At 46.2% G+C, this 26,503-nt stretch overlaps 1 protein-coding gene across 1 annotated transcript; it reads left to right on the top strand.

The window, feature by feature from the left end:
- The first annotated feature begins 13,167 nt into the window (after positions 1-13,167).
- On the top strand, positions 13,168-20,582 carry MRPL45 (mitochondrial ribosomal protein L45). Its single transcript, XM_066628828.1, has 8 exons — positions 13,168-13,230; positions 15,120-15,321; positions 15,795-15,912; positions 16,479-16,577; positions 18,344-18,392; positions 19,018-19,167; positions 19,259-19,432; positions 20,104-20,582. The coding sequence occupies exons 1-8, from the start codon at positions 13,171-13,173 to the stop codon at positions 20,203-20,205; spliced, it is 954 nt and encodes a 317-aa protein (XP_066484925.1). The 5' UTR covers positions 13,168-13,170; the 3' UTR covers positions 20,206-20,582.
- The last annotated feature ends 5,921 nt before the right edge of the window (positions 20,583-26,503 follow it).

Raw genomic sequence — 26,503 nt, 5'->3', positions numbered from 1 at the left:
TGGCAGGGGAGGGAGTGGGGTAGGAGGGGGCAGGACCACCAGAGCTCAGCTCAGCTGGATCCATAGCCCCATGTCAGACCATACAGCCTGACACAAGGTGTCTTTATTCTGGGCAGCTAAAGAGCTGGCGCAGAGTCGAGTAGCCCCATTGCAGGGCTCCTTAATTTACTCAGGGGAAGGGTCCCCTTCCCCCAAGGAGGAAGCATGCCCAGCATGCTCAGGATGCCGCAGCAGCATCCTGGTACCGCAGCAGCATTTTGGTACCACGGCAGCCCTGGGCAGCTCAGGATTGGGCTGCCCATCTCATGTAGGTGTGCATAGGACTGCAGCCCTAGTTCTCTTTTTGCTTCTCTGGGGAAGGGCTGTGGCTCAGTGACTTGCTATGCATGCGGAAGGTTCCAGGTTCAATCCCTTGTGTGAAAGCTGTGAACTATTTCCAAGTAGGCCAGGAAAACAATTCTTGTTTTGTAGAGCTGCTGCCAGTGTTTGTTGGCATTCTTGACTTATATGGACCAATGGTCTGACTCAGTGTAAGGCAGCTCCCTACAGTCTGACCTTCTGCAGACTTAATAACCTTAGGTCGCAATCCTAAATCCTTAGGTCGCAATCCTAAATCCTTATGTCAGTGCACTGGCACAGCAGTGCCAATGGGACATGTGCTGCATCCTGCAGTTGGGTGTCACTCATGGAGGCCTCCTCAAAGTAAGGAAATGTTTGTTCCCTTCCCTCAGAGCTGCATTGCCTTTCCACTGCACTGCATTTCCAGTGCTGCATTTCCACTCCCTCAGAGCTGCATTGCCTTTCCACTGCACTGCATTTCCCGTACTGCATTTCCACTCCCTCAGAGCTGCATTGCCTTTCCACTGCACTGCATTTCCAGTGCTGGAAAGCACTGACATAAGGGATTAGGATTGCACTCTTATTCTGCTTGAGTTTGTGCCTCTGACCTCATTCACTGCTGTTGACTTCTTGGTCTGGGCTATGTCTCTGATCCCTCCTACTTTTGTTCATTGTTTTTGATTTTGATTGTATAGTCTGACCTGGTCCATGCACATGCTTCTGGCCCATGTGCATGGACCAGGTCAGACCTGACCAACCACTTGTAGGCCTAATCCTTTCATTCCCCCCGCCCCAAAGGATGGCATCCAAAACAAAGGGCACAATCCTAATGAACTTTCCAGCACTGACATGGCTGTACCAATGTGGTGTGCAATGAATCCTGCAGTGGGGAGACAGTCAAGGGGGCATCCTCAAGGTGAGGGCATGTTTGCTACCTTACCTTGGGGCTGCATTGTGGCTAAGTCAGTGCTGGAATGTTGGTTGGGATTGCGCCCAAAGCTTCCCCAGTCAATCTCAGTGGGCAGGAAGTGGAAAATATGGAGAAGGAGGAGTGACACCGCTGTGGCAGGAAGGGTAGCATTGGCTGAACTCATCCTCAGAATGCAGCCTGTCCACTCGGAACCACAAGCAATTGTCTGTTTAAACTCTGACTCATCAAGGGAGTAGGCTGGGAGTTGCAGGACAGCACAGCATGGGAGATGTAATCCAGGAATTCTTCAGATGCCTCTTCAGCCCTCACTGAGGCAGTAAACATGTGCCTGGAGAGTGCATTTCAGGCTGCAGATTGGGAGCTCATACCACGGTATGTGCCTCCATTCAAAAGAATCCTTCTACACAAAAAACAAAGGTAGAACTTTGAAATAGAAAATTAGAATAGTTTTGTCTGACACGTGGATGCTTTCTATTATGTCGAGGAGCAGGGTGACGCATTGACAGAGATGTGAGGGCAAAGGGTGGGGCTGACAAACCTTTTTTTTTTCTTTGCTTCCTATGCATACCAGTTCACTCCACAGGGCCTTCTAGCTCAGTACTGCCTCTGCTCCCTGGCAGTAGCTCTCCAGGGTTTCAGACACAGATTTCCCCTCCCAGGAGTGACCAAATGTCATAGCCGCAAAAGAGGACAAGGCACCCCTAAATGTAAGATATCCAAGAAAAATACGTAATGAAATAAAACCTAAAAACACTTGTCTATTGATTTCACGTGTTTAATTTAAACAATAAATTAAACAATAATATTATTTATTATTAAATTTTAAACTATATTACATATTATTTATTAGATAGTATGTATTAATTACAAGAAGGCTCTGCACTGCCTGCAGGGGCCTGCTCACAGGGAAAAGGAGGACATTTAAGTTCTTTTCCAGGACGGAAGGCTAAAAAAAAGATAACATGTCCTGGGAAAAGAGGACATTTGGTCACCCTACACCCTACCGTACCTGAAGGTATGAGGGACTGAACACAGGAACTTCTGCGTGCAAAGCATAGATCCTCCCACTGAGCGATGATTCCTTCCTCTCTTAGGTCCCCACTTGCTGTGATGATAAAGATGTACTTTATAGAACCATCATGAGGATTTCTAAGGTATCATGGGAGAATGGTTTCAAATATCAAAACACTTATACTAATTATAACATTACACATAACAATAACTTTACCAAAAGTTCAAAGGGGGTGGTGGGCTACATTTTTAATGCACATCTTAAGAACATAAGAACAGGCCTGCTGGATCCGGCCGTAAGCCCATCTAGTCCAGCTTCCTATATCTCACAGTGGCCCACCAAATGCCTCAGGGAGCACACAAGACAAGAGACCTGCATCCTGGTGCCCTCCCTTGCATCTTGCATTCTGACATAACCCCCATTTCTAAATGGAGAGAACAATCCTGGTCTGACTCTTGTTGCTTAATCCTATGAGCACTTTATGCTGGCAGAGTGAGTGTTCCGTTGGCATGGCAAGCTTTGTGTCTGTTGCAAACATGACACTGCTGGCGCGGGTGGCCTGGCCACCATCACAAGTGGTGAGCAGCTTGGCTCACAAGAGGATGGACTAGGCCTTCCCACAGGAGAAGGTAAGAACACACAAGGGATGGGGGGAGAGTAGAACAGAGCAGGGCAAGAAAAAGAGTGGATTGGGGCCGGGAAGGGGGTAGGTTCAGTGGCGGCAGCACCCGTCAAATCCTAACCTGCTTCCCTGGCCTAATCCACTTTCACAGGTCAACGCAGACTTGTGCCAGCTATAGAGCAGATGCAGGTCCAAGTTGACCCATGACGGATGCTGGGGCTTACCCCAGAGCAAGGGAACAAATGTTCCTTTACCCCGAGGAAACCTCAACATGCTGAAATTCCCACCCACCCCCCACTCCCTGGAATACAGCAGAAGCCATATTGGCACCACTGCATTACCATGAAGGGAGTTCATTAGGACCGGGTTGTTTTTCCCAATAGGGCTCTCAGAGACATTCACTTCAGATTAAAACCTAAAATAATCCATGTTAAAAATATCGCAGCACCCCATGACAATGAAGTACTTTTATTAGAAAGAATAACCTTCATTGTTACCTTTATTAAAATTATAAATATTATTATCATAAAACACCTTTATTAAGAACAACTAAGCGCCCAATCCTAATCAGTGCGTGCCGGCTTACTGCTGGTCCACACTGTCACAAATGTCCTGTAAGGCACATTTGTGAAGCCCCAGCACTGGCAGAGCTAGGGCTTCGCAAACCTGCCTTACAGGATATTTGTGACAGTGTGAACCGGTGGACCTCCAGGCGGTGCAGAGGCAGGTTGGGGCGTGGGGGGAGGAGGCATTCTGGGGCAGGGGGAGGCTTGGAGAGTGGGGAGAGAGTAAGGAGGAGGCATGCTGGGGGAGGGAGCGGGGTGGCAGGGAGGTGGATCCTGAGCCTCCGTTCTGGGTAACCGTAGAATCAAGCAGCCCGATTGCGGGACGAAAGTCCCCTTCTCCTAAGGAGCCACCGGCACTGCCCAGATAGCACTTAGGAAGCAGCAGCAACTATTTTTGGCTCCGCTGCAGCCCTGCACATCAGGAAGCTCAGGACTGGACTGTTAGTTGGAAACCTTCAGTCTCGAGAGACTATGGTATCGCGCTCTGAATGGTGGTTCTGGAACAGTGTCTACATATATACATATTGGCAACCTTCAGTCTCGAAAGACTATGGTATCGCGCTCTGAAAGGTGGTTCTGGCACAGCGTCTAGTGTGGCTGAAGAGGCCAATCCGGGAGTGACAATCCCTTCCACACCGGGAGCAAGTGCAGTCTGTCCCTGGTCTGTCTCCCTGGCTATGGGCCTTCCTTCTTTGCCTCTTAGCCTCAGACTGTTGGCAAAGTGTCTCTTCAAACTGGGAAAGGCCATGCTGCACAGCCTGCCTCCAAGCGGGCCGCTCAGAGGCCAGGGTTTCCCACTTGTTGAGGTCCATCCCTAAGGCCTTCAGATCCCTCTTGCAGATGTCCTTGTATCGCAGCTGTGGTCTACCTGTAGGGCGCTTTCCTTGCACGAGTTCTCCATAGAGGAGATCCTTTGGGATCCGGCCATCATCCATTCTCACGACATGACCAAGCCAACGCAGGCGTCTCTGTTTCAGCAGTGAATACATGCTAGGGATTCCAGCACGTTCCAGGACTGTGTTGTTTGGAACTTTGTCCTGCCAGGTGATGCCGAGGATGCGTCGGAGGCAGCGCATGTGGAAAGCGCTCAGTTTCCTCTCCTGTTGTGAGCGAAGAGTCCATGACTCGCTGCAGTACAGAAGTGTACTCAGGACGCAAGCTCTGTAGACCTGGATCTTGGTATGTTCCGTCAGCTTCTTGTTGGACCAGAATCTCTTTGTGAGTCTGGAAAACGTGGTAGCTGCTTTACCGATGCGCTTGTTTAGCTCGGTATCGAGAGAAAGAGTGTCGGAGATCGTTGAGCCAAGGTACACAAAGTCATGGACAAGCTCCAGTTCATGCTCAGAGATTGTAATGCAGGGAGGTGAGTCCACATCCTGAACCATGACCTGTGTTTTCTTCAGGCTGATTGTCAGTCCAAAATCTTGGCAGGCCTTGCTAAAACGATCCATGAGCTGCTGGAGATCTTTGGCAGAGTGGGTAGTAACAGCTGCATCGTCGGCAAAGAGGAAGTCACGCAGACATTTCAGCTGGACTTTGGATTTTGCTCTCAGTCTGGAGAGGTTGAAGAGCTTTCCGTCTGATCTGGTCCGGAGATAGATGCCTTCTGTTGCAGTTCCAAAGGCCTGCTTCAGCAGGACAGCGAAGAAAATCCCAAACAAGGTTGGTGCAAGAACACAGCCCTGCTTCACTCCACTTCGGATGTCAAAAGGGTCTGATGTGGAGCCATCAAAGACAACAGTGCCCTTCATGTCCTTGTGGAAAGATCTGATGATGCTGAGGAGCCTGGGTGGACATCCAATCTTGGGGAGAATCTTGAAGAGGCCGTCTCTGCTGACCAGGTCGAAAGCCTTTGTGAGATCTATGAAGGCTATAAAGAGTGGCTGTCGTTGTTCCCTGCATTTCTCCTGCAGTTGTCTAAGGGAGAATACCATATCAGTGGTGGACCTGTTGGCTCGGAATCCACACTGCGATTCTGGATAGACGCTCTCTGCAAGTACCTGGAGCCTCTTTAGTACAACTCGGGCAAACAGCTTTCCTACAACGCTAAGGAGAGAGATGCCGCGGTAGTTGTTGCAGTCACCCCTGTCACCTTTGTTCTTGTACAGCGTGATGATGTTTGCGTCCCTCATGTCTTGAGGTACTCCACCTTCTCTCCAGCAGAGACAGAGGATTTCATGCAGCTCAGTGACGATGATCTCTTTGCAGCATTTTAGGACTTCAGCAGGGATGCTGTCTTTTCCAGGTGCCTTGCCAAAGGCAAGGGAGTCCAGGGCCACGTGAAGTTCTTCTAGGGTTGGTTCACTGTCAAGCTCTTCCAGCACAGGCAGGCACTCAATGTTGTTCAGTGCTTCTTCGGTGACTACGTTTTCTCTGGAATATAGCTCAGAGTAGTGCTGCACCCAGCGTTCCATCTGCTGCGCCCGATCCTGGATGACCTCGCCTGTGGCAGACTTCAGAGGGGCAATTTTCCTCTGTGTTGGACCTAGTGTGGCTGAAAAGGCTGATTCAGGAGTGACAATCCCTTCCACACTGGGAGCAAGTGCAGTCTGTCCCTGGTCTGTCTCCCTGGCTATGGGCCTTCCTTCTTTGCCTCAGTCTGTTGGGCAAGTGTCTCTTCAAACTGGGAAAGGCCATGCTGCACAGCCTGCCTCCAAGCAGGCCGCTCAGAGGCCAGGGTTTCCCACCTGTTGAGGTCCACTCCTAAGGCCTTCAGATCCCTCTTGCAGATGTCCTTGTATCGCAGCTGTGGTCTACCTGCAGGGCACTTTCCTTGCACGAGTTCTCCATAGAGGAGATCCTTTGGGATCCGGCCATCATCCATTCTCATGAAATGACTGAGCCAATGCAGGCATCTCTGTTTCAGCAGTGCATACATGCTAGGGATTCCAGCTCGTTCCAGGACTGTGTTGTTTGGAACTTTGTCCTGCCAGGTGATGCCGAGGATGCGCCGGAGGCAGCGCATGTGGAAAGCATTCAGTTTCCTCTCCTGTTGTGAGCGAAGAGTCCATGACTCGCTGCAGTACAGAAGTGTACTCAGGACGCAAGCTCTGTAGAGCTGGTGTGGACCTCTGTAGGCCTGGTGTTCCGTTAGCTTCTTGTTGGACCAGACTCTCTTTGTGAGTCTGGAAAACGTGATAGCTGCTTTACCGATGCGCTTGTTTAGCTCGGTATCGAGAGAAAGAGTGTTGGAGATCGGTGAGCCAAGGTACACAAAGTCATGGACAACCTCCAGTTCATGCGCAGAGACTGTAATGCAAGGAGGTGAGTCCACATCCTGAAGGACATGTGGTAAGATGTCATGAAATTCCAAGCTCTTTGTCAGGCTAGATGTTCAGCAACCACCATCACTCCTTTTGCTTAACATTCAGTTGACAACATTCCTGAAGAACTCAAAAGTTCATGACATGGGAAGTGAGCAGTCTCATTCCTGGCATGCCCAATGCAGTCTCTCTAGGCTCCCAAGTCCTGACTTGCTAAATGAATTAATAATGATGATAAGAATGAATGGATAAATGAACAAACACATTAATACTGCAGGTTACAAGGATCAACATAAATAACAAGCGACTACCAGTCTTAAGACCAGCCCTGCAAGTCTCACCAGACAAGTGAACAGGCACATGAAAGGATCAAACATGGACCCAGGTGATAAGAACTGAGCATATTTAGCAAAGGTGGAAACAAACAAAGGCTGCGTATGTCTCAGGAACCCGGGTTTGTTCATGCTGTTCTGTCATATTGCTCTTGCTACACCCCTAATTCCAGAATCTTGCCAAGAAATCTTAACCACAGGAGCTTCACTTCAGTTCAGGATGCCAGGTTCAGCAGTGAACACTCAATGGTCTTATTAAGAGTTGGAAGGAGAGGCATGTGAAACGTGACATACTCCCTGTTCGCAAGCCTTGTTGTTCCTTGTTTCAGTAATGGAGGGGTGGAGTGATGACGTGGGAAAGAGGAATTTGGAAGTCAGCTGTGGCAAGACATGAGGACATCTAATGCAGATGAGTTTAGATCCCATTCATTTCAATATACATCCCAAGCTACATCTATAGCTCAAAGCTGGAGACAATTTCTTATATTTATGTCCCTGCTTTACATGGGAATGGAACAGACAGGTTGATAAAAGACCTGTCTAGCTTGGCCCCTCAGTTCACATGGGGTGCTGCCCAGGTTTCTTGGGCCTCATGGTTGCACTCATGGAAAGTGAGTGTGTATGCCCCAGAACATGTCCAACACTTTCTCTGTATTTGTGCATTGAAATGGAAAATCAGTAGTGGTGAACATGCTGTTGTTCAGGGAATTTACCTGCCATGACCGATCTCACAGAAAAATCCCAGGGTTTCCACAATGTGCTTGACTCATGGTCCCTTTTTACAGATGGAGAACTTTGCCCAAGGTCATTCAGAAAGCCCACAGCATAAACTGGATTGATATATTTATTTTATCCTATATCCCACTCTATCTCAGATGTGCGGGACAAGTAACGACATAAATATAAAAGATGAGAAAATAATGTCCAGGGTTGGCAACTGGAATGGCCAGAGAGCCAAACAGAGATACTCCAGAGCCACCCCTGCGCAGCCACCATGGGCTTCCCTCAAAAATTAAAGGGAATATTGCTTCTGAGTAGACATACATAGGACTGTGCTGTTAAATACTGATGGAAGACACAGAACACTTTCGACCTGCAAAGACGGGAGTGGACTAATATATGTGGTACAGTATGTGTACCTGGTTGTTTCCCTTCTCCCTTGAAACCATCCATAGAGTTAAAAAACAGGATGATTGCATAAACACAGGGGGGGGGGAACCTGCAATAAGGCATTAAAGATTTTGCAAGAGTTGCAAGAAAATGACAACCTGTTCAGTTATGCACAGATTGCCTTGTTATGCAAAGACTGCCTAGTTTTGTTTCTGCTGGGGAGGGGCAAGGAGCTATGTAGGGCACTGGAACCTGCACTCTGAAATCCTGCTAACACAACTCTCCCCCGCTTCTGAAATCTCACACTTTCAAGACAATCTTTGCAGCCTTAAGAGCGAAAAAGTTGACTTCCTTTCAAATGAAAACAGAAGTTTTCAAGACGCTGAATTGTGAAACATTGCAATCTTGTTTTTAATGTAGGTTACAGGTGTTTGATGAAGACCAAATGGATTGGCTGAAATTATTCCTTGTACCTGTACTGTATTGCAGATACTCTTCCCCCCTCTCTGAGCTGTCTGAGTTACTGAGCTCAGCTCTCTGAGCTGTCTGTGACAGATCAGGAGAGAGATCTCAGGGTGGTGGTGGACAGGTCGATGAAAGCGTCAACCCAATGTGCGGTGGCAGTAAAGAAGGCCAATTCTACGCTTGGGACCATTAGAAAACGTATTGAGAACAAAACGGCTAATATTATAATGCCGTTGTACAAATCTATGGTAAGGCCACACCTGGAGTATTGTGTCCAGTTCTGTTCCTCACATCTCAAAAGGGACATAGTGGAAATGGAAAAGGTGCAAAAGAGAGTGACTAAGGTGATTACTGGACTGGGGCACTTTGCTTATGAGGAATGGCTATGGCGTTTGGGCCTCTTCAGCCTAGAAAAGAGACGCCTGAGGGGGGACATGATTGAGACATACAAAATTATGCATGGGAAGGATAAAGTGGATCAAGAGATGCTCTTTACACTCTCAAATAACACCAGAAGCAGGGGACATCCACTGAAATTGAGTGTTGGGAGAGTTAGAACAGACAAAAGAAAATATTTCTTTACTCAGTGTGTGGTTGGTCTGTGGAACTCCTTGCCGCAGGATGTGATGACGGCATCTGGCCTGGATGCCTTTAAAAGGGGACTGGACAAGTTTCTGGAGGAAAAATCCATTACGGGGTACAAGCCATGATGTGTATGTGCAACCTCCTGATTTTAGAAATGGGCTGTGTCAGAATGCCAATGCAAGGGAGGGCACCAGGATGCAGGTCTCTTATTATCAGGTATGCTCCCTGGGGCATTTGGTGGGTCGCTGTGAGATACAGGAAGCAGGACTAGATGGGCCTATGGCCTGATCCAGTGGGGCTGTTCTTAGGTTCTTATGCTTGTGCAGGAGCACAGATAATGATTGCTATCATTATTATATAATATATAAAATATTTATATACTACTTCTCAACAAAAAAAGTATTTCACAAACAATTTACATAGCAAAATAAATCAATAAATGGTTCCCTGTTCCCAAAGAGCTCACAATCACAAAAGCAAAAAGATGCAAAAGAGACACAGTGCACAATCCTAAGCTTGTCTACTCAGAAGTAAGTCCCATTGCATTCAATAGGGCTTACTCCCAGGAAGGTGTGGATAGGATTGAGCTCACAAGCAACAGCCACTGCAAAAAAAAGCCACGCTAGAGTGAAAAGGAACCATTGCTTTGCTAAATATATGAGGACACCTCTTTAGAAAGATGACTGCATCCCTGGAGATTTTCCTTCCAGTTCTTAAAAGTAAAAAAAGATTCATCTGAGAAGCTTCAAACCCCTATGCAGTACTGTAATATTCTTGCACCCCCTAGTGAGGCACTGATGTATTAGCTTCCTCCAAGAACAGAACCTGATGGTGAGGTGTGCTTTTGTCACTAACAGAAAGCAGGACCAGTGGTGTTCTCCACCACTGAGCTGCCCAAGGGCACACCTCCAGGGATGCTGCCCCCCACGCCTTATGCCTCCCCTTCTGGGTGTTCTGAGGACCAGGAAGGCCATGTGCTTCTAAGGCCTTCTGGAAGTCTATCTGACACTAGAAAGTTGGAAGGGATTGGGCCCTAAATGGAGGAAGGGACAGTCCATCCATTAGGCAAGATGACGTGAGTTGCATTAGTGGCAGATTGAGGGGGGTGAGAGGGTGGCAGATTTGGGGTGTCCTTCATCCAGAGTCTATCTCTACCGCCACCTCTCTCCAGCCTGCCACAGATGCAACCTGCATTGATCTGCTTTTCCAACCACTAAAAGCAAGTGGAAAGTGAATCATCCACCTCCTTACCTTGCTCCTGGTGCAGTTTCTTCAACAAGGGAAATGCAGGACTTCTGGCTTATTTATAGGGATCACGGAAACAGAGGAGCTCCTTTAAATCAAACAGGAGGTCCTGCACTTCCACAACTGATGAAACCCCAAGAGGAGTGCTGTGAAAAATGAGTAGAAGTGGTGGTCCTGAGGCAGCATCAGGCAGTGTTCCAAGTTGTGCTGCCGCTGAATAAGGGGATGTGACAGAGATTTATATTATTAGGAATACTGTAGAAATGGGGATATTTTTCTCCTTCTCCACTAATAATAGACTACAGGATCATCCAATTATGTTAATTGGCAGTATGTTTAGACCTAGTAAAAGGAAGCACAACTCATAATTAACGTGTGAAATTCAGTGCCACAAGTCACAGTGGCTAATTTAGATGGCTTTTAAACAGGATTGGGCACAGTTTTAGAAGCTAGTTCTAGCAACAACTATTAGCCATGACTTCTAAATGGAACCTCCACATAAATAGGCAGTATACCACTGAATATCAGATGCTGGGACAGGCATAACAGGAAAGGCCATCACCTCCATGCCTAGCTTGTGAGTTTCTAGAATTATTTAGCTGGCCACTGCTGGAAACAGAATGCCAGTCAACAGACAAGATGGACCCAGCAAGGCAATACTTAGGCTGAGATGATTTCTTGGTGCTGTTTAGCATTGGGGGGGGGGGTATATGTTTTATGTGACCATATGGTGCTGGAATGGCAGTGCACAACTAGTATGTAGTTGTAAAGGGTTGTTTCTTGTCAGTCAGCACTGGTGGACCAGCATTGGGGTCTACATCATTTGCTAGCGTCAGGGTCCCAGAGTTCTCAGAAGGGCTGGTTGCAGACCCAAAGACTACTGCTGCACCACTAGCCTTTTAGTGGTGCTGGAAGACCGACTCTCTTGGGGCCTACCCAGGTAGGAGGGGGCTATAGAGGGCAATTTGCTGAAGGCTCCCTGAAACCTGGAGCTGACCCAGTAAGGAAGTGACTATTCTAGAGGTCAGTAATGCTGGCAGAAGACAGTTGAACTGTTTCACAGTGCTCTCTGGAACATTTGGATTGTATATTAGATTGTATTCTTTATGATCACTATTGTATTTTATTTTTCTTTGGTTGCCAGCCACCTTGGGTCTCTTTTGTAAAACAGAAAGGCTGGATATCAATATTTTAAATTGATAACTGAGGTCGGATTGATCAGTTGTGTTCCAAAGTATTGGGTGCTACTGAGCTACACATTTGAGATGATGTTATGTGGAGCCGGATACTTCTCTAAAGTTATAACAGGATTTTTGAATGGCGTTTCTGGATCTACTGAGGGGTCCTATGTGCTAATGGAAGACTTCTGTTCTATAAAGTCCCAGATCCCAATCCTATCCGATTTTCCAGTGCCAGTGCAGCTGTGCCAATGGGGCATGCACTGCATCCTGTGGTAGGGAGGTAGTCACAGAGACCTCCTCAAGGTATGGGAACATTTGTTCCCTTACCTTGTGGCTGCATTGCAGCTGCACTGGTGCTGCAAAATTGGATAGGATTGGGCCCCCAATGAGCTATGAGTTGTACAGATGAGAGGTTATTTACATGACTAGAGGAGCACCTTTTTCAAGTTATCAGGCTATTATACCCCCCAACATTTGACAATACTGGTATATTAGTTTTTAATTAAATGAACAAGTCATCCAGACTAGCACTCCTCTCATATATACAGCCCAATCTGGAAGCCCCACTGGGTTCAATAGGAACTGCTCCCAAGTAAGTATATAGTATGGATTTTACAAGCTGTGCAACATGAAACAATGCATCCCACTGCAGTCCATGGGAGACTACTGTCAGGTAAGTGGGTATAGGATTCGAGCAGTGGTTTCCAACCTTTAGGAGCCCACGGACCATTGAGGCAAAAATTGGAATAATCATGGAGCACATGAAACCCCCCCCCATACCAAAAATACAATTAAATTTGGTAGTCCGGGGGGGAGGGGGTTGCACTCAGCAAGATGCTGGAAGTGCCTACTGAGGCTGTGGGCAGTCTGTTCTCTGACCTCTCTGGTGGTTCAGCAGTGGTTCTCACACATTTAGCATGGGGATCCACTTTTTAGAATGAGAATGTGTCGGGACCCACTGGAAATTATGTCACAACCGGAAGTAACATCATCAAGCAGGAAAAATTTTAACCATCCTAGGCTGCAATGCTACCCACACTTACCCAGGAGTAAGTCTCATTTACTATCACTGTTAAAAGAATATACATAGTAGCTTGTAGGCACTGGCATGCCTATTGTTAAAAGTACAGGTCTATAACATTGCCCCAGATGCAGCCACATACCATGGTAGCATCAAGTCTAATATATTAAAAATAAAATATTGAAATGAATGGGGACCCACCTGAAATTGGCTTGTTACCCACCTGGGGGGTCCTGACCCACAGTTTGAGAAACACTGTGAGGAATGCTTGCTTGATGAGACAGCAATATTCCCCCCCCCCCGTGTTTGCACTGCTTTACTTAATGAGGGCTAGAACCTTAAGCCTATCACGAAGCTCCATGAGTCACTGCGCTGCACAGCAGCCTGCATAGAAGAGATTCTCCCCCTCCCCCCCTGCCCAAGCTAATGCAGGCATTCGCCACGCCTCCTTCCTCCTAATGGTCCTGTGTTCCTCCCAGGATGCAGTGCACGAGATCCATGATGGCTGCCCCCTTACAGCTGAGTATGGCTAAGCAACCTCTATGCATCTGCTTGCAGGTATCTGGAGAAGCCTTGAGCAGGCTGTGAATTATGGAGGGGGGGATGGGGGTGAGGGTTTTCTCTTGATCTGTGACTGAGTAGCTCTCTTCTTCCCTTGTTCTGATGCTATGGAGGCTGCTAATGGTGAAAGCCTCCCATTCCCTGCACAAAAGGACATGCATGCCTATTCCCCTGTGTTAGTGATTCCCAACCTGGGGTATCTACCCCCAGGGGTACTTGCTAGGACCTTTAGGGGTACTTAAAAAAAAAAAAAAACTGAATAATGGTAGGAAAAGGCAATGGAGGCTGTAATAATGAAAGCCACTGGCATGCCTATTCCCCTTTGCCAGTGGTCCCCAGCCTGGGGTATGTGTACCCCCAGGGGTACTAGCCAGGACCTTTAGGGGTGCTTGAAAAAAAACGGCGGAAAAAGGCAGGTCTGTATTAGTATGCCTTGCAGAGCTGGCAAGGCCAGAAGGGCGGTAGCTAGCAGGCTTGCAAAACCCCCGTTAACTGTTAGTTTTTGGTGACCACATCCTATATTATCAGATATGTTGAAAGCCTATAAATTTGAAATAACAGCAGCTATATTAATTGCAAATGTTTTCCTAATACGAGGGGTACATTTTCCAGTTTATGGAAATGGGCTGCCAGGGGGTGCACAAGTGAAATAACATTGGGAACTACTGCCTTATGCCCTTCCTCTCCCTTTGCCTTGTATATTTTCCCCCTGCCACTTAGACTAAACAACATTATTTACCAGCCCCTACCTTTTATTCTTTCCTCTCCATTCAGTATGTTGAGGACTGGAGTCGGTCAGAGAGGGGATGTTTGGACAACTTTTTTCTGCTTTTTATTAGACAAGATCAACACAATTAAATATGAATAGTTATTCACATTGTTTGAGGAAAGGAATCTGTGTGTGTGTGTGTGTGTGTTTCTGCTTTAGGAAGGAGTTTGAGTTTTACATATTAAACTCATTTTTGCCTGGCCCATAGGTGTACACATTTGGTCCCTGTTGCATATATGGAACATTAGGCAGAAATGGCTTAAGGATTGCCACAAATTCAGTTGATGCAACTTTCCACATACGGAGTGGAGGGAAGCTTCCCCTGCTTAATTTGTATCTGCTTTGTAGTTATAAGACCTTGAGGAAGGACGGGGAAGTTTGAGAATAAAGGAAAATCTCTATGTGAATATAGACACAGTGCTGTATTTGGGTGTGCATGTTTGGCGGGGGGGGGGAAGGGAAGGTGTGTTGTGTGCTTGGTTTTGAATAGATACTTTTGTGTACGTGTTCCTTGTATCTCTTTGCTGTGAAAAGAGTTGGTTGTGTTTGTGAACTCCTTGTTTTGGGGAAGGGGTTTGTTATTATTATTGCCAGTTATTTATATACCACTTTTCAACAAAAAGTTCACAAAAGGGCTTACAGAGAAAAATCCAATAATGAATGACTCCCTGTTCCAAAAGGCCCCACAATCTAAAAAGATGCAAGAACACCAGCAGGCAACCACTAGAAAAATCACTGCTTCGGTGAGGAGGGCCAGTTACTCTCCCCCTGATAAATAAGGTGTACCCACCTGAAAAAAATGTCTCCTACCCAGTTAGCAGAGACTGTATCTCACATACACCTCTCCTAAACAAGAGGAAATTTGTGTACAAGCTCATGCTTGGCAAATAAGAAGTTATCACTATATCTATTTAATAGGAGGAAAACCTATTTTTCCCCCATTCATGCACTTAAAAGTCCATTGCATGAATTGAATGTGCATCTAATAGACTGAGTATACTGACTAACTGTATGTGCTTGGCTTTGGAGAAAATCAACTTGACAGAAACGGATAAATAACTGAAATGTGAACAAATGCTGGATGTTTGATTTGTTGGTTCTTTTTTTCCTCCCCCAGCGTGTGGAATGTTTACTGAATCCTGCTCGCTTGGCTCCGTTCTCTCTTGTGGTGCCAGTGAGAACAAAGAAGCGCCATTTCATTCCCCCTTCTGTCAATGCAAAGTATGCTACTCCAGAAGAGCAAAAGAAGCATGCCAGGGCTGCAGGGTTTGTGGTCCCTCATGAGCAGTTGGCACGCCCCATGAATATTGCCTGCACAGGTGGGTAGTATTGATCTCTTATTTTAGGCAAGGAGCTAGAATGAGGTTGATCCCAGGATGTAAACCCCTGTGAAATCTTGGACCTTAAGCTATGTCGGTCGGTTGTGTTTGAAGATTTATACCTTGCTTCTTGATCAACATGGTTCCCAGAGTGACTAACAGCAGACGGATGTAGCCCTTTGTCCTGTGGCTGTCAGTAGCAGATGCCAGAAACACTTCTTGAACAAATGGCTTCTGAATCACCCTTGCCTTTCCCTACGCTGGCGACTAATCCTCTCACGTGCTTGTAACAGCTAAGTAGTTAGTAGAAGGCTCATTTGGAGGGTGGAAAAGTGGGGCAGAGATCTCGGAATAAATCAAATTTGAAAATGAGAATTCATGTGTATCTTAATTGTACCTCTCTTGCTTGAATTTTGAATTGCTTTTGGTTTGCTGAAGTAACCTAGCAGTGTGTGTCTTGTTTGATTCTATAGCTGGGATTTTCGATGCATATGTTCCTCCAGAAGGGGATGCTCGCATTTCGTCTTTGTCAAAAGAGGGTCTGAAGCAAAGGGCAGAGCAGCTCAAGCAGAATGCCGCATCACAGCTGGCGTACGTACTTCAAGCATCTGTCAGCCATTGTGTTTATCGCATCTGGCTATTTTGTGGCTATCAGTTTTCCCATGTCGCACGTGCTGTTTATGTCATCAGTCTCAAACAGCACCTTTCAACATTGTCAGTATTAAGGCTACTCAGAGCCCAATCCTAAGAGCTCTAGCGCTGGTGGTACACTTGTACCACCGGCGCTGGGTGTCACAAACATGCCGTAAAGCACACGTATGACACTCAGAGAGCAGGGAGCGTTGGCACTAGGCCTCAGCGCTGTGAAGTGGATGACAACGTGCCACAGATGTTAAGTAGCACCAGTAAGGGCAGTGGTGCAGCTTTTCATGGCTGAGGGGAGGTGTTCCTGGGTGGGGGGTGTGCAGGATGGGGGAGGGGCTGGCTCAGGAGAGGGCGAGACATGTGGATGCCTCCTTCCCCAGATCCTATCCCCCCCCTTGCACTGGGCTGCATAATCCAACATGGGGGGCAGATTATCTGCACCAGCAAAATACCTGGCACAGATGGTTTTTCCTTCATGATTTTTATTTCCTTTTTAAAATTGTTCTTGGCAGAATCCGAAAGGTCAAAGATCATGATCCTGACTTCAGCACTAAAACTTTTCCAGTAAAAGCCCAGGAAATCCTGATTGAAGCTCACAATAACTTGACAAAGTAAGGTGCTTTTGGATTTTTGCTGCTCTCCTGTCTCAGCCCCCTATGGAAGCACTATTGTCATAGCAGCTAAGTCTAATCTTGTTGTACTCAAAAAGCTGGTGATAGGAAAATAGGTTAACCTTTTTCATTGTCTATACTGTTTTCACAGAGGTTTTCAGAACTTTTCATGAGGCTCAGTTCTGTGAGAAGCTTGCATGGACCAGTGTTTTTTTTTAGCCTAAAATTATCTCATACCTGTGTATATACTACTGCAGTGCATAGGCATTTTCTAATGTCCTTCACCAAGTGCACATATCTGTACTGACAAAAGCGAACAGTAGACTACCATGATTTAAGGGTCTTCTCACGATTGTTCAGTGTTTACTTGATCATTTTGAAAATGATTAGAGTGTTTAAAAGATCAAGGGTCAGCAAATCCAGGCACAATGGTAACTACCTCTGACATCTGACCCTTCAGATAATGCAGTGGAGATGTGTTTTTCTGTGTCAGGTACAAGAAACCAATCTTGCAATCTCTTCTCTTCTTCTCCATTTGCACCCCCCCCCCAAAATGCTCTAGCATGCACAGAGAACTCAGGAACAGCGTCTCTTGCTTTGTGCTGCAGTTTTGTAGGAAGCAGATTCCATCAGAGGAACTCAGAATTCTGCTTTTTCCTTCTTGAAGTGAGACTGGGCACTGCTTCTCTCCAGAGTCCTCTAAAACATGCAGGAAGTTTGCAGCAGTAGGGGCCACAGATAGTACTTGACTATGGGCCCAATCCTATCCAGTTTTCCAATGCTGGTGCAACTGTACCAATGGGGCATGCACTGCATCTTGTTGTGGGGCAGCAGTCACAGAGGCCACCTCAAGGTATGGCAACATTTGTTCCCTAACCTTGGGGCTGCATTGCAGCTGCACCAGTGCTGGAAAATTGGATAGGGTTGGGCTCTATGTAGCCTATCCAAAATGTTTAGAATTCTGTTAAATATTGCAGCTGCAACTGGGTTCCTAGTGGGTGTTCTTAAAAAATAAAATAAAAAATTCTTCTGCTTTTCCCACTAAAAGCATCCCAAAGGAACATACCCCATAGGACATAATGAAAGAAATAGCAGTTAAATGTTGTAATGTCATTTTTGATTTTGTATCATTGTATTTATTATTTTATGGTTTTAGTTGTGATTGATTGTGAGACACCCTGGTTCCATAATGTAAGGAAAAAAGCAGGATTTAAATCCATAATTATACAGCATAACTGTATGTAAGCACTTCAGCAGTTTTCCCTTAGGCTGCCTAGATTATGAACTGTGTGGGTAAAAGAGGGCAATTCTAACCTACTTAAACCCCTAAAGAAAAATCCAGTGTTGGTCACCTTAATTCATGCAAGCACAACCTGGTTAACCAATAAGAGTTATCTCATACTGAGTAATCGAGAATAAAAACTCTGATCTTGAGTGTATGTTGTTGCAGTCTTCGAATATCTGTCTGTCTCTGTATCGGGGTGGGGGGCAGAGGGGGTAAGATACAGTTTCTTGAGAGTGCCAGTATCTGTAAAGATGATTTGGAATTTAGAGATCATTCTGTAGTGAGCATGTTTAATATAACAGGAGATATGAAAGGTCAACAAATCTTGTTGTTTTTGTATGTGTCTGTGCAGTGGTGTGTTCCAGGCTTTTGTTGTGTTTGCTGCTGACAGTCAAATACAAAATGTGTTTAGGAAAAAACAGTTGGAAAGTCTAAATGGTTCTCTTGGCAACTTCATATTCTTTTTCCTTCCCCTCTGCAGCTTTAACAAACAGAAGCTTCACTCCTTAGTGACTGAACGCTGCTACCCGGTAAATATCTAAGAGAATGTCTTGTGAAGTGATTACCCCCCCCCCCCAGTAATGATAACACTGACATACATGATGGGCTGGTAGTCTGTGTCCAGGTGGTCACCATTCCCAGCACTGAGTGGATTTAGATCTTCTTAACTTCAGCAAGGTAACTGGATCATGTGCTCTCAAATTGTGGACCAGGTAGATTTATAACCTGACCAATGTCAAACCATCCCTAGCCCTTCCACTGACCTGAACCCTCTTCTGCCTCCAGCAGCTGATGTTGTCCAGGTTTGGGAGCACCCTGTGTGCATAGTGTGTTGATTCTGGCCCCTGTGACTCTTTGATATTTTCAAGTAGCTACCCTCTTGGCATTTTTTGCAGCTGGTTCAGCTTGATGAGTCCAATTCAGTCAAGGGTAGCGTATAAAACTTTTAATTAGTGAACTAAATATAAATACTCGTTTTGTAGTTTCCCACCACAAATCCACTTTTATCGTTGGGATACCATCAGTCCCTGTTTCCTTCTTGTGTGATTGGAGGGAGAAGGGGAGGGTTCATGCAGGTGCTCAGAGTTTTTCCACATCTTTTGAAAGAGCTGAGATCATCACCTTGGATGCTAAAAGCAGCTGTTGAATTGCTAGGAAATGGTGCGGGGAAACAGATATAAGACTATCCGATGGAGCTTCGTGGAGTCGTTGGAGCCCCCTAGAGTGGTCCAAGTCCGATGCCCAGATATGGTGAGCAAGGGCAACCTGTATGGACAAGTGACAGTTCGAATGCACACCCGGCAGGTAAATTGTGTCTAAACATTCTCATTCTCCAGATGTGAAGTGTGTTTTTAGTCACTGCTTGATCCCAAAAACTTGCCACTCTCCCTGGCAGACTCTAGCTATCTATGACCGCTTTGGACGCCTGATGTATGGCGGAGAGCAGATACCAAAGGATGTCCTGGAGTATGTTGTGTTTGAGAGACACCTAGTCAACCCATATGGTCTGTGGAGGTTGCATGGCAAAATAGTTCCAGCTTGGGCACCACCGAAAGACCCCATCATCAAGGTACAGTGTTTTGGGTATCTTGCTCTAGCTTCTTTCTTATCCTTGTGCTCCATTTGCAAGGTATTCTCATGCATATGGATACAAGGCAGCATGTCTGTGCTTCTAGTTTACTTCCCTTGTAAGTGGCTAACTGCCATTCAACCCAAAGGGGGAAATTAAAATGCTGCACTTAGGGCAGTAATAGGTTTAGGGCAAGGAGGGTATAGAACAAACCCACCACCCTGACCATGAGTGATCTGGCCACCACTGACAGGGGACCCTCTGGAGAGTATCCCGATTCCCCCTTGAAAATAGCACCAGGGGGTAGGGGCAATAGGTTCCAACATTCACCCCCAGAACCACGATCCATAGAAGGAAGAAGTCAGTCCTCTGCCTTGCTTCTTTTCTCACTCCCCTTCCAGATTCAGCTTCTGTTTTGAGGCTCAGGAGCATTGCTTATCCCTTGATTGGCTTGAAAACCATTTCTGGTGTGTGAAATGCAGGAGGCAGAATCAGGTTTAGAAAAGCAAGCTTGGCCTGCTCTTCTTCAGGCATTGCCCTCTATGGTAGATACTGGAGGACAGTACTAGAATGCTCTATCCCTCCCTCTTGATTAGCTAGTGCAATATTGAAGGGTGGCTGCTGGAAACTGATGGCCCAATTTGTGTGGCTCTTCTTTTTTAACTTTGCAGACTGTGTTGATCCCGGGCCCAACCCTAGAACCTCTGCAAGAATATGAAGACGTCAGTTTTTCTGAAGCAGCACCAATTCAGCAGACCCAGTGGCACCAATAGTGCCAAAGAAATAGATCACTGAGGACAGAAGTTGATACCTTGGGCAGAGGAACTTGAAGCATGTGGTGCCAACCTTAGAAGCCTCTTGCATTTCATGTCCCTGTTCCAGTCCTGTCTGTGTATGGGAACATGTGCACGGCTGCTTTGCCTGCAAGAGTTTGATTCTGAGAACTTAAACACAAAGCTCCAAGCCTGGGGAAGTGCATGGGGAATTCATCAGCCCCCTAGATTTGCTCTTCAGTTTTCCTTGTGAGACCAATTGCTGTTTTCTTTCAAGCTCTGACTAAAATGACTTGATGCCCTTTGCTTTCAAGATTCTTATTTTCTTGATCAGTGTGTCTGCTTAAAAAAAATAAACCAAAAAACAATTTTTCAAACCTGCCTGTTGCATATTTTACGGAGAAAGCTGTGCTGCTATGACCAGGTAGGTTGGACCTGACAGTGGTTATAGATGGGGAGGGGGGGATTTGAGCACTCTGTACCTCTTCATAGGCACACATCTATTTTACAAATTGCAGGACTTCAGCTTAATGGTGAAGGCATAGCTGCCTTCTCAGCTCTTAAAAGTAAAACACAAAAACCCTGCAAATGGATGACCCTTCCAAATGAGATGTTCAGTTTTCAGTGAGTAGTAGCTGTGCATGATTTAGCCATCTTCCCCCAAGGAAATCCATAGTTTTCAGGCATATAACATTTTTCCAGTTGAGCCACTTCCTCTTACTGAAATAGAATTTTTAAAAAATGCTCAGCTAGGCTTGCTTTTGGAATTTGAAGTACTGACTTGACTGGGTTATGGTTGTGTAACAAGCAGAAGCTCCTGTTGTATAGTGTCCATAATGGCTAATAGTGCCCTACTCCTGCCATACCAAACATACCAAAATGCCCTTGCCAAGTTTTGACCTTGACATTTACACTCTGCTTATATACAGGAGCCTAGTGGGGACAACAACAGTGGATGACATGCAAAGGTAGATTTGAAAAGTGAGGTGAGAGAAAGCTCAGTCACATTTCTGCTGCTCAGTTGCCAAGGCTTCAGCGTCTTGCATGGCTTCTTGCTCTTTCCTTCGGGTACCATAAGCAGGGTAAATTATACATACAAAGCAAATAGATGCCAACTTATTCAGGGCATCCACCCCCTCTTGGCATGGAGTTTAGTGCAGCCTTCAGACTTATTTTTTTACCGCAAGGTACACTTAGGGCGCAATCCTAACTTGCGCAGGAACAGGCAAGCCAGGAGGCTTGCACTGTATCCAGTGCAGGATTGTGACCATCAGCAGCTTAGGCAGAGGCAAGGGGAAACTTTTCCCATTACCCCTGGGTAAGGGCTGCTGGCGCCTATGGGTCTCCTCAGACTTGTGCCACCTCCTGAGGTGGTACAAGTCCAAGGAGAGCAGCTTGAAGCCACTCTATTCTCCCTGGGAATGGGGGTTGGGATCCAGCATAACTACCGGATCCTAGCCCCGCTTCCCACCTGCCTGCACCCGGGGGCACCCATTGCCCTCCTTCCCCCCTGCCCAGGAACGCTTCCCTCCCTGCTCCTCCCTGCCCCCCATGCCTACCTTTCATCCTTGCATCGGCTCATCTGAGCCGATGCAAGGAGCTTGGGGGAAGCTGGCTTTTCAGAGCGCTGGCCTGGCTTCCTCCTGAGAAGGAAGTCAAGGGACTTGAGCCAGCATAGGGCGCAATTTGGATTGTGCCCTTAGTCTTTCTTGGTATGTAGCCAAGGTAACAAGCCCTCAGGGCAAGGCTGCATCATTTTTGTCCTCCAGTAAGGGCCTGGTGATCTGTTGGTAGTACTAAAAGAATGTTAAAACAGTTGCCTGAAGTGGTTCAAATCAGAGTCCCAGAGAGTCTCTGCAGGACAAAGGTTAAATGGAGTACAAAGTACAAGCCGGAGTGGAGAAACCAAGCACTGCAATGGGTCCTGCGTACAACGTTCTGCTTTCACCATGGGTGCTTTCTGCCCCTATGCAACTTTGGCTTGGAGGAAGTAAATGCAAGTCAGGGCACAGAATCCTGCCAGGGTCTTTTTGTGCACAGGCCTGTTTCCCCATTTCCTTGCCTGTCAGAAGCAAAGTTCTTAGGGCCCCTTCTAATGTTGTTAAGTGTACATTTAAGACGTTTTAATTGTAAATGTAGCAGATGTACTTGCGGATGCATTACACTGGTTTACCTGTCAGGACCTGTGGAGGAGCAGAACTGGGGCTGCCATGTGTCCATCTGTGAAACAGACCTCTGACATGGGTCACAGCAATTGATCTTGCAACTCTGTTTTGTTTTCTTCTACTGTCCAAAGAGGGGTTGGGTGGTGCCTCAGTTGTTTATACTCTAAAGTACTTCACAACTCTGTTGACTTATTGGGACAGCTAACTTACGTGCAGTCTTGGGCAGATTTGATAAATAGCCAGTCCCATTGGAAATGCATTTGGGATTCGGCTTCATTTGGTCTGATGGTTGTATTGCTGGGTATTTTCAAGGTGGAAGGGGAGCACAGCAAACACAAGCAAGTGTTGCCCCAAAAATCCCACCATTCCCTTCCCTGGCTACAAAGAATCAGTCACACACTTCCTGTCAACAGATAGAGATAATAGACCTTTATTTATGTATTTACATTTATTACAGAATTAGATTACCCCATTTGACATTCAGCACTGAGATAGACGGGTGAGCTCATACTACATTAGTGGTGCTTTGTAAAGGTGCAATGGACAGCTCACAGGGGAGGGGAGGGGAGGGTAAAGAAAATTTTGGGTCCTAGCTCCTCATAAAGAAGAGTACTCCACTTTTATTCCATAAGTTTCCTCTTGTGGGTTGGGACTAGCAGCTAATGAACAGAGAAATGGGTGGTGTGGAATATCTGAGAGAAGAAATCACAAGAGGATCTAATCCTCCTCCAAATCTTCAACCTCCTGCGTGGCTGATTCCCAGCAAGTTAGCCAGGGATGGTGTGGGAGGAGAGATACTGGAGCCTGTGAATGTTAATGTTGAGTAGAACCCATTTTTAGGTTCTGTCTTCTGAAGCATACTGTCTCCTAATCCTCACTAGATATTCTGTGGCCATGCCTCTTCCCTTTTCCAGTTTCTTTCTACGAAAGAAGGGGGCTGCAAGAAATTCAGTCTAAGGTCCAAACAAAACAAGCAAAACCCCATGTGGAACCCAGTGTTTGCCACAGAATAGCTGCACATTTGGATGCAAAACCCATGTGGGTTTTTTAATCCATCAGTCTTTTCCCATGGAATTAGCCAATTCCCATTTTTACTTTTTATGCAGTGAGTTCCGAATCTTCCATGTTGGCTTTGGACATTTTTATTTAATGCATTTATACCCCACCTTTCCCCTCAGACTATGGGCAGCCACCTTTGCCTTCTTGCTTGTGAGTAGGACAGAAAGGTGCAAAAGCAGACCTTGGTTTGAATTTTGACTGACCCATGATGGCGAATAACATGATATACTTGAACCAGGAAGATTTCTGCCTTCAAGTTGACAAGCCCTCAGGAGGGAACTCTCACCCTTTTAGGCAGGCAAGCATTGCTGGGAGATGGGTAGAGACAGAAAATCCACCAAAGGCTGACTGACAGTGCTGAGGGAGGAATTGGAGTGGCTTTTACCACAAAGAAACCCCCCTCCCCATATTGTCTTGAGCATGTGGTTGCAAGTCCCACATGAACGGACACTCTTGGATGCGACTCATGGATGCATTTTCCCAAGGAATAACTGCACGTCTGGTGGGGACCTCAGACACCAACACCGGGTTTTCTTCTGATATTATTCATGCACACGTATGTGTTGTGTCAGGGCAAGCTGGCAGCTTGGGCTGAACTTCTGGGATGGCTAGCCAGGACTGGGCCTCCCCTACAATGCAAGTAGCATAGTCGTCTGGGTTGCACAGTGGCTGGTACCCACTTCTCTGCAGGGATCGAGTGGACAAAGTGGGATTTAGACTTGAAGTGGGTGAAGTCACCACTCATGCTCTGTCTCAGTTATGTTCAGCATAATGGAATTGGCAACAATCTGCATCATGTGGCAAAGAAACTAGGAAAAAAACCCCAAAGGAGGTGGTTCTGCTGAGTCTCTGTGCTAGTAATTGCCAAGTGGTGTGCCAGGAAGCACCGTGTACCATCAGGGCTAAATTAAATAATCCAGGGTGCTTGAGTAATGTGATCCACTATATTATTGTGGGATCCATCAGGTAAATTGGATGCTTTTTGTCTATATTCCCACATATGCCAAAAAAGAGAACTCTCCCCCTCCCGCAATTCCTTTATTCATGTCAGCTTCTATATATAAGCTGTCCATCTTCCTGTTGAACCTAAACGTACTTCATGATTTTATTATTTACTCCACCCCCTTTTTTGCATGTTTATACCTCCCTTTCTCTAAGGCAGTGTTTCTCAAACTGGGTCAGGACCCACCAGGTGGGTCACGAGCCAATTTCAGGTGGGTCCCCATTCATTTCAATATTATATTTTTAATATAGTAGACTTGATGCTGCCATGGTATGTGACTGCATTTGGGGAAATAGACCTGTACTTTTGACAAGCTACTATGTATATTCTTTTAACAATGATAGTAAATGGGACTTAATCTTGGGTAAGTGTGGACAGGATTACAACCTAGGATTGTTAAAAATGTTCCTGCTCGATGATGTCACTTCCGGTCATGACATCACTTTTCATGGCTCCTGACAGATTCTCATTCTAAAAAGTGGGTCCCGGTGCTAAATGTGTGAGAACCACTGCTCTAAAGAGCTCAGGATGGTGTACATAGTTCCTCCCCTTCCCTTGCAACAACCCTGTGAGGTAGGTGAGGCTAAGAGATGGGTAACTGACCCAAGGAGGCCTCATGGCTGAACAGGGATTTGAACCAAGATTCAGCAGGTCTAAGTCCAACTCCGAAACACTACAACATCTTGGCTCTCCCTGCTTTAAACCCCTGCTTTTTCCCTGATCTTCTATGTGTGGGGGAGAGAATGATGTTTTCCTCTTTTTTTGAAAATATTTTTAAAGCTCAGAAATGAATCAGCATATTTACTTCACACCCTCCCCCCAAACCCCTTTCAGTTCTATCTACCAAGTGCATTCCTTCCATTTTATTTTTTTTTTGCAAGACTAAGCCAGAAAAAAAGTCAAATGGAACCAGCAGCTCCTTGTTACTGGTAAGCAATCCCAGACTTTGGCTGACAGCAGAGATGTCATGAAACACCTTGTGAAGGAGAGAGTTTGAGTCATTGAATGCTCAAATTAGTGGGACAGGTACGAGGGACGGGGAGATTGCAGGTTCAGTGCGCCTAAGAAAAAAATTCACAGGGCTTGGGCAGATGAGATTGTCTATGAGGTGGGGGCTGAAGAGACCAAGAGAAAGAGGGTCTAGAAATGGCTTGGTAGGAGAGAAGGATTAAAGATTGCTGAGTTTCATATAATAATCCTAATGAGCAAAATCTTTTTTGGGAGGTGGCTATATATCTCTATCTCATATGTAAATCAGTATTAAAGGTACAGATGCACCCTAGTGATCTGGAATAGAGTTAAGCAGATGTGGTGGACTCAATTCTCTACCAACCCCACTGAGTTCCCTGTGACAAAAGTAGTAAGATTGTGGTCTGGGACAGACATGCACTGGGGTCACCAGAAGGAAGGGGCGGGCTTAGCTTGCCCCACGGGTAATGATGGGCAAACTTACTGGAAATGCTACTTACCACTGTTGATTTTTCCCTTTAACATATGTGTCAGAGAGATGTTGGGTGCGCAATCAGATTACAGAGCGCAACCAACCTGGACACTGCCCCGTGTGAACCGATTTGCACCCCAGAATCCTCTGCAATGCACAGAATGTCCTTTCCTCCCACATCAACATGAAAATGGGGGGGGGGTGTTTCAAAGTAGAATGTTTGCAATTCACAGCTTTAAGCAAACATCAAGCCTCCCATGTGTCATCTAATACCTAAACTACTCACTCTTCCCTGGAGAGATATGTAGAAACGTTTGATGGTGGGAGGGGGAGAGAGAGCAAGAACTGGCTTGGAGAGCCACTGATATCCAGAGGTTACATTCAGGCGTCAAGCTGACATAAATGAGACAATACAAAAGTTTAAATGTTGCTGTTCCAGAAGCCAACCTGATAAGTGGGGAGTCCGAGATTTGGGGTGTAAATGGGAGATTAGCCTGAGTAGGATTGTTGCCCGCTCAAAGGGAATGCAGAGGGTGTGCTGTTAAGCGGGACCAATAGATAACACTTTGGGAGTGGATTACTCAGTCAGCCATGGCTTGCATGTTTCACCCCCCCCCCCCCAAGTTTCTT

Source organism: Tiliqua scincoides, chromosome 5, assembly GCF_035046505.1.
Source record: "Tiliqua scincoides isolate rTilSci1 chromosome 5, rTilSci1.hap2, whole genome shotgun sequence".
Classification (NCBI taxonomy): Eukaryota; Metazoa; Chordata; class Lepidosauria; order Squamata; family Scincidae; genus Tiliqua; species Tiliqua scincoides.
The sequence above is the reverse complement of the archived record's forward strand: the minus strand, read 5'-3'. Positions and strand labels throughout refer to the sequence as shown.